General features: G+C 41.0%; 1 protein-coding gene across 1 annotated transcript; it reads left to right on the plus strand.

The window, feature by feature from the left end:
- Positions 1-10979: 10979 nt before the first annotated feature.
- On the plus strand, positions 10980-11894 carry LOC134496665 (olfactory receptor 14C36-like). The gene has a single exon (XM_063302377.1). It carries the CDS (start codon positions 10980-10982, stop codon positions 11892-11894), a length of 915 nt encoding a protein of 304 aa, XP_063158447.1.

Consider the following 11894-nt stretch of genomic DNA (forward strand, 5'->3'; position numbering starts at 1 on the left):
CTGGCATTTTCAGCCTTCCCAGCCAAGCAAATCCAATCGTACAGCGAGGTGGGGTCATCTCTATCGAAGTATACTCATTGTATAGAGAGAATTTTACTGTGTGAATGAGAGAATGCCAAGGCTGTTGCACAGCTGAGATCACTAAGCGATTAGCTCAGAAGGATCACGAGATGTAATTGCGAACACCTGTAAAGTGACTCAGCACCTATCATTGTATATATAAGTAGTATGGAATGAACCAGCCTGTTGGGGGGTACAGTTAGGTGGTGTTAAGTGTTATTGTGTGAAGGATCTTGCTGGTCAGAATTAGCTTGTATATGTATGTATATAGTAAAAGACTGTAAATAGTTAATGTACTGGACTCCAGGCTGATATCTTCAGTGCCACTCGAAGATTGTGATATAGCGCTAATGCATAATCAGCCACTGACAACTGGCCCTGGGAAAGCTCCTTCAAAGCCTTCTTGGCACGTTCCTTGGCCAGTGGATCCTTGAAGTGCAACCAGTGCCCACATGAAATCATCTAAGTTATCTAGTGCAGGGGAGTCAGCATCATGTAATTGGACGTACCAGTCTGCTGCTCTACCCTTGAGCTTGGTGGCAATTGCATTAATTTTAGATTCCTCAGTGGGGAAGCATGCACCAAACTCTTTCATATAACTCTTCTCATTGGTCAAAAAGAATGACAGCTTCATCAGGTCTCCATTGAATTTCACCAAGAACTCTCTAACCCCTCCCCTGGTTGGACCTCGTCCTGAAGTGGCTTGTTGGCTGTCACTCCAAGTGACGGAGGGTCAGGCTCTGCAAGGTGGGGACCCATCCCTTGTAGGTGTCCATCCTCGATCAGCTGCCAGCCTCACTAAAGGTATGGGAGAAGGCTGCTGATAGGTGTCCTCCCCTCATTTTCCAAGGCTCTCCATCAACATGGACAGGTTCTTTAACAAACTCTCTAGTGATTCCATTTTTGCTTCCAGCACCCGCAGCCTTTGGGGGGTTGGGGAATCCCCTCTCACCTGCCCTCCTGGCATCCCATCTGTCAACATCATGGTGGATTCCTTCTCCGGTGTCAGTGGCACCTGATATTTCCAGCATGTCCCAGACATCCCCGGCTGTGAGCCATTCATTTCATTAAGAATAATTAGTTTGCCAGTTGACTCCACAGGTGCCGGTCCTCCTCTTGATACCCCACTGGCTTCCAACTCTCCCCAGTCCAATTCTGTATCTGACAACTCATGTGGAGCATTCAGGGCACTGGATGTCTCTGAGGAAGTGTCTTGCCTTTCGCTCCCGGGTCTAGGTACAGGGGCTGAGCTGGTGGGCTCCTTAGGTCCTTTGGTGCTCTTTGACAAGTCAGCCATTGTTAACTATAATCCCTCACAAGAAGTGGTTCTTGGTAGGAGCTAACGGTTTTAGGATTCTCAGCTTAATGTAATGATTGCCTATTCAAAATCACTATCAGACTCACACAAGGCCTTCATAGATATCTGATTTAATAATGAATAGTATGAGGGATCACAAGCAAAGTTGAGAATAGTAAAAGTGTGGGGTTTCTCCCAGTAAAAACCCAAGCAGTTTCCAGTCCCTCCCCCCAGAGTCAGTATAATTCCATTCCCTGCTGGTGCCCCTAACGGCTTCTGCTGGTCCTCGGGAAATGTCCTTGACCAGTCAAGATAGCCCCAACATGACTTCTTCACTCCTTGCATCGCAGCCTGGTACAAGGGAAAAGGAGCAGCCCCCTCCCATACAGCAACTTGTGTCAGCACCAGCATGGCATGGGAACACTTTACAGTGTTTTCCAGGAACATTGGAACACGGACCATGGCATAGGCATTAACACAAGGCTGCAAATATGCGTGCATACCCCAAAAGGTTGGGGGACCCTAGTTTAGTTCAAGGTGAAGTAAATACTATGTAGCATTCTGGGAGTCAGCAATGAGAGAAATACTAACATTGAAGACTGGGGACATTCAAATAAATGGAAAGAAGACCCAGAATTCATGCCTAAAATGACTTATTTACACTATTCATGACTAATTCAAAGGGAATTCATAGCTATCACAAGAGAGACCACAGATACTGTAGCTTTGAGATGGAGCATGCAATTGCTTCAAAGCTGGCTGTAAAACAGAATCCCAGATGATAAGACCTGTTCTAGAACTTTACTTTGAATAACTTTATTGATTGGTCAAATGACCATATCAGAAAGTTGGGCATCAGCCGCTATAAAATATAAAATATGATACCATAAAACAGGTAAGAACAGTAAAAATAAGTAGAATATTCTATGGTGAGATAAAATATGATAAAATATGGTAGGATAAAATAGAGATGAAATTGTAAGATAAAAATGCAGTATGTGATGCCACCCCAATGCGTTCTATAAAGTGCGTTCTCAGTTGGACAGCCCTAACTATACACTTAACAGTTCTATTGACCATATACGTATTTGTGCCCTGGAGGAAATAACATAGTCTTTTGTCATGGTCCCAGTATGTGGTTCTGTCAATTAGTGTCTGAAGGTACTGAGCCCTTGCTGGGGCATATAGTTGGCAGTTAAATAGTGCATGTGCAACGTCTTCTACTTCGGGTGCTCCACAAACACATGTCCTCTCAAGGTAAGGCACTTGGTGAAATGGTCCATATTTGAACATAGAATCTAACTGCTCAAATCTTGCCCTAGTAAGAGCTATCCTATGCTATTGCATCAGACCCACTGTGAGGTACTTTTCTATTGGAAAAGATATTTTCTTCTTGGCCAGCCGTTTTGACAACCTATTGTATGGAAATGACTCAATGTCTGTTTGGGCATTAACATCCAAGACTCTTTGTTTGGATATTGCCTTGGCCTGGTCTCCAGCTTAAAGTAAATATTGTGATGAAAAGCCAAGGAATGTGATAGTTTGGAGGAGTTGGTTGATCCATGTGGAGGGCTGAAGTGTGCACATCTGTTCTTCAAGGGACATTTTTGGTAGTCTATCATGTTCCATTGGGAGAATCCTCCACCAGTAGTTGAGGACTTTGGTTACTGATAGACTGTATATGGAATGGGTGCCTGTTTCAGCTCTTACTGCTGCTGCAGGTGTGTTCCTGTTGCTCCCCAGAATAGTTCTTAAGAAGCGTGCTTGATTTTGTTCAAGTGAGGAGGCCTTTGATAGGCCCCACAATTCGGCACCATATGTTAGCATGGGTACAACTTTTGCCTTATGGACCTTCAGAATGGAGAGCAGAGAGTAGGGGTGGTTGTAGCTAAGTAGTTTAGTGTTTTAGAACTTGCTGTGGCCTTTGCAGAACTTTGCTTGTAATGATTAGCCCAAGGCCCTGTATCTGTAAAACCAACCCTAGATATGAAAAAGAGTCTATTTGATTTATATGCTCCCCATCCAAGTACCAATTGTATTTGACTGGTCTTTTCCAAAAACCACCACTTTGGATTTGGACTTGTTAATGTTTAAGAAGTTTGCAGTGCAGTAAGGACCAAATTTCCCCATCAATCTTCTCAGGCCTACTTGGGAATGGGCCATCAACACCATATCATCTGCACAGAAGAAGATATTGATACGTCTGTCGAGGATCTTTGGCATGTGAACATCCATAGAATGGAGGAATCCTGGGATGTTGTTAACATAGAGATTAAACAACATCGGGGCCAAGATACATCCTTTTCTGACACCTTTGTGGGTGGGTATGCTCTGTGTAAAAGAGCCATTGACTCTTGTGTGGACTTTCAAGCATGTATTTGTGTAGAGGGGCTTTATCAAATATAAAAGTCTAGGTTCCATATTTAACTTGGCCAGCTTATTCCAGAAGATATCTCTATTCATGAAGTCAATTGTTGTGCTAAGATCAATAAAAGGTGTAAACAGGTCCCTTCCATCAGTTGTATATTTAGTGATAAGTTGGTGTAAAATGAAGCAATTTTCTATTGTGGAGTGCCCATGTCTAAACCCAGCCTGTTCTTACACTAGTATATTTTTCTCGATTGCCCAGTAATCTATTTTCCTCAGGAGGTGTTTTGCATACATCTTACCTGTTATATCAATAAGGTTTATGGATCTGTAATTTTTAGGGTCTTCCTTGTCTCCTTTTTTGTGTATGGGAATTATGATAGAAAGTTCCCATCCTGCTGGAATATGGCTGGTGTTGTCTATGTATGTAAAAAGTCATGCCAATAGTGGATCCCACCAGTCAGTGTGTGTCCTGAAAAGTTCTGGTGGTAGGAAGTCTTCACCAGGTGCCTTATTGGGTTTCAGTGAGTGGATAATGTGTTTAATTTCTGTCACCGTCACTGGTAGCCAAGGAGGAAGATTATCAAGGGTCAGAGGCTCAGTAGTCATCTTTTCAGGATAGTCCTGCTTGGAACTGGCAAATAGGGTAGTATAAAAATCCTCCCAGACTGAAGCTGAAATGAGGATATCAAGTAGGAGCTTACGGTCCTTCAACATGCCAGATACGATATTCTAAAATATGACTAGATTAGGCACTTTTGCTGGCTTTTCTAGCTCAGACCAAACTGTAGCTGTATATTGAGCCTTCTTATTGGCTGTACTTCAGCAAAGGATCATTACCTTGTCGTGGTGCTGGAGCTTGAGCACCTCAATGATGCCATGAGCTAAACTGTGAAGGGCAACCCAAGACAGGAAGGTCATGACAGAGAGGTCAGACTAAATGTGATCCCTGGGGAAGGTAATGGCAACCGATCCCAGTATTCTTGCCGTGAAAACTAAATGGATCAGTACAACCAGAGATATGTCGGTATACCATCGGAAGATGAGACCCCCAGGTCGGAAGATGGTCAAAATGCTACTGGGGAGGAACAGAGGATGAGTTCAACTAGCCCCAGACGTGATGACGCAGTTAGCCCAAAGCCGAAAGAACGGCTAGCAGCCGACAGTGCTGGTGGTGAACGGCGAATCCGATGTTCTAAGGATCAACATGCCATTGGAACCTGGAATCTAAGATCTATGAGCCAGGGCAAATTGGATGTGGTTATTGGTGAGATATCAAGATTAAAGATAGACATTTTGGGCATCAGTGAACTGAAATGAACTGGAATGGGCCACTTCACATCAAATGACCACCAGATCTACTACTGTGGACAAGAGGACCACAGAAGAAATGAAGTAGCCTTCATAATTAATAGTAAAGTGGCTAAAGCAGTGCTTGGATACAATCCAATTGGGAGATATGCCCAATTAAATGCAAAATTCCAGAGGTTAGCCAGCAGAGATAAGGAATTATTTTTAAACAAGCAATGCGTGGAAGTGGAAGAAGACAATAGAATAGGAAGGACAAGAGACCTCTTCCAGAAAATTAGAAACATCGGAGGTAAATTCCAGGCCAAAATGGGTATGATCAAAAACAAAGATGGCAAGGAACTAACAGAAGAAGAAAAGATCAACAAAAGGTAACAAGAATATACAGAAGACCTGCATAGGAAGGATAACAATATTGGGGATAACTTTGACGGAGTGGTCAGTGAGCTAGAGCCAGGTATCCTGAAGAGTGAGGTTGAATGGGCCTTAAGAAGCATTGCTAATAACAAGGCAGCAGGAGACGACGGCATCCCAGCTGAACTGTTCAAAATCTTGCAAGATGATGCTGTCAAGGTAATGCATGCTATATGCCAGCAAATTTGGAAAACACAAAAATGGCCATCAGATTGGAAAAAATCAACTCATATCCCCATACCAAAAAAGTGGAACACTAAAGAATGTTCAAACTATCGAACAGTGGCACTCATTTCACATGCCAGTAAGGTAATGCTCAAGATCCTGCAAGGTAGACTTCAACAGTTCATGGAGCGAGAATTGCCAGGTATACAAGCTGGCTTTAGAAAAGGCAGAGGAACTAGAGACCAAACTGCCAATATCTGCTGGATAATGGAAAATGCCAGGGAGTTAAAAAAAAGATCTATTTCTGTTTTATTGACTATTCTAAAGCCTTTGACTGTGTGGACCATAACAAATTGTGGCAAGTTCTTAGTGGTATGGGGATACCAAGTCATCTTGTATGCCTCCTGAAGAATCTGTATAACGACCAGGTAGTGACAGTAAGAACAGACCACGGAACGACGGACTGGTTTAAGATTGGGAAAGGAGTACGGCAGGGCTGTATACTCTCACCCTACCTATTCAACTTGTATGCAGAACACATCATGCAACATGCTGGGCTTGAGGAATCCAAGGCTGGAGTTAAAATCTCTGGAAGAAACATTAACAATCTCAGATATGCAGATGATACCACTTTGATGGCTGAAAGTGAAGAGGAACTGAGGAGCCTTATGATGAAGGTGAAAGAAGAAAGTGCAAAAGCTGGCTTGCAACCTAACCTCAAAAAAACCAAGATTATGGCAACCAGCTTGATTGATAACTGGCAAATAGAGGGAGAAAATGTAGAAGCAGTGAAAGACTTTGTATTCCTAGGTGCAAATATTACTGCAGATGCTGACTGCAGTCAGGAAATCAGAAGATGCTTAATCCTTGGGAGAAGGGCAATGACAAATCTTGATAAAATAGTTAAGAGCAGAGACATCACACTGACAACAAAGACCCGCATAGTTAAAGCAATGGTGTTCCCCGTAGCAACATATGGCTGCGAGAGCTGAAGGAAGATCAATGCTTTTGAACTGTGGTGTTGGAGGAAATTTCTGAGAGTGCCTTGGACTGCAAGAAGATCAAACCAGTCCATCCTCCAAGGAATTAAGCCAGACTGCTCACTTGAGGGAACGATATTAAAGCCCAAACTGAAATACTTTGGCCACATAATGAGAAGACAGGACAGCCTGGAGAAGATGTTGATGCTAGGGAGAGTGGAAGGTAAAAGGAAGAGGGGCCGACCAAGGGCAAGGTGGATGGATGATAATCTAGAGGTGACGGACCTGTCCCTGGGGGTGCTGGGGGTGTTGACGACCGACAGGAAGCTCTGGCGTGGGCTGGTCCAGGAAGTCACGAAGAGTCGGAAGCGACTAAACCAATAAACAACAACATTGGCTGTTAGTTTCTTATAATTGCATCTGAGCTTTAACATGTTGGCGTGGTTGTGTGATGTGGGGTTTCTTTGAACCAAACGCATAGCTGCTGTTAGGGTCTTTCTTGAGCGAGAACAATCAAGATCGAACCAATTAGGACTTATGGACTGTTGGTTCCTAATTGGCAGTTTATCTATTAAAAAGTTTCTTAATGTGCTGCACAAATTGGCATATCCAGTAAGGATTCTATTTGGGTCTTGAGTAGTTCTAACAAACATGTTCACCCAAGACTGGGCCCTCTTTGTTCTCGACCTGTTCTAGAACAAATGTCATGAAAGCCTTCTCACTTACTCCACATCTGAACTTGGAAAGCAGTAGCTGCTAATTGCTAATTATCTTAAAAATACAAAAGGCCATGATCATGTTTTCTTTGTATGGTCTAGAGGGAAACAAAATGATTGCCAAATGTAAAGTCAATTTATTATTAAGCTTGCAAATATAAACTCAAAAATTCCCACCGATGAAACCTCTTCTTCATGACTGAACAATAATACTATTTATCTCTTACTGGACCATATTGAACCTTCTAAAGAGCAGACATCAACAGAGACAATAATTCTGTGATGGAAAATTGTAAGTGATTTGTATACTGATTATTTGACAGAAAAGCCATTTCCAGGTGACTGGGGCAAATTGGCACTTATTTACATATCCATGATTTGACTCTGTGTTAGACTCACTTCTATACGTTGGACTTTAGAGAGAAAATTTGATGAAATTAGAATCTAGTGCTCGGCTATAGTAGAAAACCTTTTTAGGGTTGGGAGTACAAAGACAGATTTTTTTCAGAAATTTAGACTGTGAAAGGTAGGTTAAAGTATTATCATTCAGAATAATGGTAATCTATTTCATCGGACCTGGTGGTATATATGCTTCCTACATAATAAAACTAGTGTATATTTAACATGATGGCATTTCTTCCGTACTGGATGTTAAAGATAGAGATCTTTTAAAGTTTGCACAAATTTATCCCACATTGGGTGAACTGATCACTACTTGCTGAATTTGCATCCCTAACGTTATTTCTATAGCCATCTGCACATATGAGTTTGGTTTGTTTTTTTAAAAATGGATAAATGTTTGATTCACATACTTAAAAGGGTGCTGAATTTAACACTACATTATTATGGTAGGGTGTGTTTCCACTACTGAAAAGGGTGGGACAAAAAATCCCCCTTAAATATTAATTCATGGGAACATTCAAATATGTTTTTAACTTATTTATTTATTTTCTATCCTGCCTTTATTGTTGTTGTTGTTTTTTATAAATAACTCAAGGTGGTGAACATACCTAATACTCCTTCCTCCTCCTATTTTTCCCCACAACAACAACCCTGAGTGGTGAGTTGGGCTGAGGGAGGGTGACTGGCCCAAAGTCACCCAGCTGGCTTTCATGCCTAAGGCAGGACTGGAACTCACAGAATCCTGGTTTCTAGTTCAGCACCTTAACCACCTGACCAAACTGTATATGAAATACATATGAAGACGTTCAAGGAAGTGTTCCTCCAGTCCAACACTTATCAATCAGTAGAATTATCCATTTAAATACACCATTAAAGTGGCCTATTATTGTATTAACTACACTAAGTTAGTAGAAGTAATAAACATTGGGAGAAGTATTTGTGGTGACTAAGAAAACACTGTAACTAGATGCATTTCCATCTGGAAGCCGCTCTTGGACTATTTGCTTGTAACCTAAAAGAATGAAGTCTTGATCTTAGGTTTTGATGATTGAATGGTCTGATTTTAGAGATACCATGTTACTAAATGTTTAATCAATAATAAGAGATTAACTTTTAGTTACTTTTATTCCTGTGCTGGAAAAGCTCAGAAACCACTGGCCTGATATGCTTTTTTGCTTACTCCTGCACCAGTTTAGCTTTTCCTGTTTCTTTACAATAATTACAAAAATGTATCACAGAATGGAGGGGGTGATTGAGGCTATAAAATACAAAACCACAATCAGTGCATGGATCCAAATTAAAGTATCCTTGATAGATAGCTGTCCAGCTTCTTCTTGAAAACATCCAATCTAGACTAATCATCATAGTCTTTGGTGATTGGTCCCCCATCAAGCTGTTTTTTCCAGTTAGAAACTTTTCTTAACATTCAGTCTGGAGAATGGTAAACTGGAGAATTTTGACTCCTGCTACTTTTATCAGAAAGAGGCTGCTATTATGTGGGGTGTGGAGAGATTTGGTCACATGGATCAAAGTGCAATGCGCTGAACAGAAGCAGCATAAGGAAGGTGAGGTCTGAATGGATGCTTTACTCTGCTCTTAGGTTCTTCACAAGATGCTTGGAAAGACTGAAGACAGAGAGTGGGAGAAAGCCAACTTCATTCTAGCTACACCTGCCAGTTGATTAGGAGACAGGATTTATTACTATAGCTTCCTTCTTCTTCATTTGTCCTGTTAAAATGTACTTTAATCGTTTATCTGTATACAGTACCAGTGAATATGGAGATGAGAATTATAGTCTTGTATTTATTACGAACTGGGGCCTGCCCGAGCAACATTTCTTTTGTGATTTTTACGCTATACATTATTAAAAAGGCTCATGCATTCCAGAGGTGCAAAATTAAATTATAATCAATAAATAATCAAATTATCTTTTCACTAATATTTGAGACAAATTCTACAAAGTAGTTGACAATTTACGGGGAATATGGCATGGGTACTATTTAAAGCCCCAGCAATCAGCAATGCAAGTGGGAAAAGGTGAGGGAGGATGTCTGCCCAATCTTACTTTGACATGGAACAAGTCCCTTTTAATTTTATCTTTATGTCCTGTTGCAACTACTATTACAGTACACCAGGTTTCACTGAAGGGACTACTGGAGGCACCAGGGCTGCATTAAGGCCAACTGGTACCCTAAGTGCAGCCCAGCAATCCTCTCCTTTGGTCCATCCATCACTTAACTGACAAGAAATTACGATTTAATAAGTGCTGAAAGTGAAATAATAGATTCAATTAGAATATTAAAGATTCAGCTTTCTTCCAGGAGGTCCCCAGCCTGGACCCTACAATTATATTAAATATAAATTTTAAATATAAACTATTTTTTAAAAAATAATTATTTAACACTAAATAGCAGTAAGTATTATAAGCTATTTTTTACTTATAACTAGGGCAATTAAAATGCAAATGTTCAACTGAATTTTATTCAATTAAAAAAAAGTATTATCACTAAAAACATGCAAACTAAGTGCAGTATTCAAAACTGAGGTCAAGTGTGACACTGGAAGAGATAAGGGCATGCTAGGGGGAAACACTGTGGTGCCCCTCTTTGCTTGGGGCCCTAAGCAGGTATTTATTTTGAATAATGGTTAGTCCAGGATAGGAGGGAACCCCACTTTTTTTCTAAGTGGCATCTCTTATGCAACTACGTAGAAGAGTACTCACCAATATTTGTTTGTTTCTTTCTTTGTTTAAAGCATTATTACCATATTTTTCAATCAAAAATCTCCTGGTGCACCTGACAAAACAATTCTGTCTGTGTGTGTTAGTCTGTGTGTTACACACATTCAAGCACTACTATAATACTTCATATACTGAGTTTATTTGATTGTTTTGTTTCCTGTCTTCCTCCAGGGCATCAAGACCCTTTATATACCACCCCCTCAATCTTATAAAAGTGCTAAGAAACTGGATGGCCTAAATTCTCCCAGAGCAAATCGATGACTTGACAGTCTCTTTCAAAATCTAGGTAACAATTTTAAACAGTACAACAGGGAAAAGGATTGGGATGGGAGAAGGGGAAAAATATGTTTAGGATGAAAGGAGGGATGGAGAGGTTAATGATTGGTTCCTCAATAAATGGTGGATTAAAAAACATGGAGGGTGCACTGGTTGGAGAAAGACATTCCCTAAATGTTCTGGGTGTATTTTAATTGTTTCTCTCACCTCTGATTTCTTGCAGATGTGGCATTCCTCTCAGTCAGAACTTAAACATGGAGAATCTATCAACCGTGCCTTACATTCTGCTCCTGGAATTCTCAAAAGATCGGCATCTGCAGCTTCTACATTTCTACTTATTCTTCATATTATACCTGGCAACTGCAACAGCAAATCTTTTCATCATCTCTGTAGTGGCTTTTCACCATCACCTACACAGCCCCATGTACTTCTTTCTAATGAATTTGGCACTGCTGGACCTGGGCATTGTTTCAGTCATTGTCCCCAAATCCATGATTAATTCCCTCATGGACACCAGACACATTTCTTACTCTGGTTGCATTGCTCAAGTCTTTCTCTTTAGCTCCTTTGAAGCTTCTGATTTCTCAATCCTCACAGTCATGGCCTATGATCGGTATGTTGCCATTTGCAATCCATTACACTATGAGATGGTGATGAATTGGAAAGCCTGCACCAAAATCGTGATTCTGGTAGGGGTCACAAGCCTTTTCTATGGGATTTTGCATAGTATTGGCACTTTTTTCATCCCTTTCTGTTCTAATGTTGTCAACCAGTTTTTCTGTGAAATTCCAGAATTGCTGAAGTTATCCTGCTCTGGATTCAATCTAGTTGAAGTTGGAGTTGTAGTGGCCAGTGTCACTGCAGTATTAGGTTGTTCTATATTGATCATTGGGTCTTACAGCATGATCTTCAAGGCAGTGTTGAAAATTCCTTCTGTGAAAGGAAGGCAGAAGGCCTTCTCCACTTGTTTCCCCCACCTTATAGTCTTTTCCATGTTTTTGGTAACTTCATGCTTGGCCTACCTGAGACCTCCCTCTAACACCCCAACTTACTTAGATTTCACACTAACTGCCCTATATTCTTTACTTCCACCCCTGTTCAATCCAATCATCTACAGCATAAGAAATAAGAATATCCAGTCTGTCCTGTCTAAAATGTGGAGATTCTGA

Source organism: Candoia aspera, chromosome 4 (assembly GCF_035149785.1).
Source record: "Candoia aspera isolate rCanAsp1 chromosome 4, rCanAsp1.hap2, whole genome shotgun sequence".
In the NCBI taxonomy this organism is placed as follows: domain Eukaryota; kingdom Metazoa; phylum Chordata; class Lepidosauria; order Squamata; family Boidae; genus Candoia; species Candoia aspera.

What these genes read in the sequence shown, in the direction of transcription:
- LOC134496665 (XM_063302377.1), top strand. Translation starts at nt 10,980, where the DNA reads ATGGAGAATCTATCAACCGTGCCTTACATTCTGCTCCTGGAATTCTCA.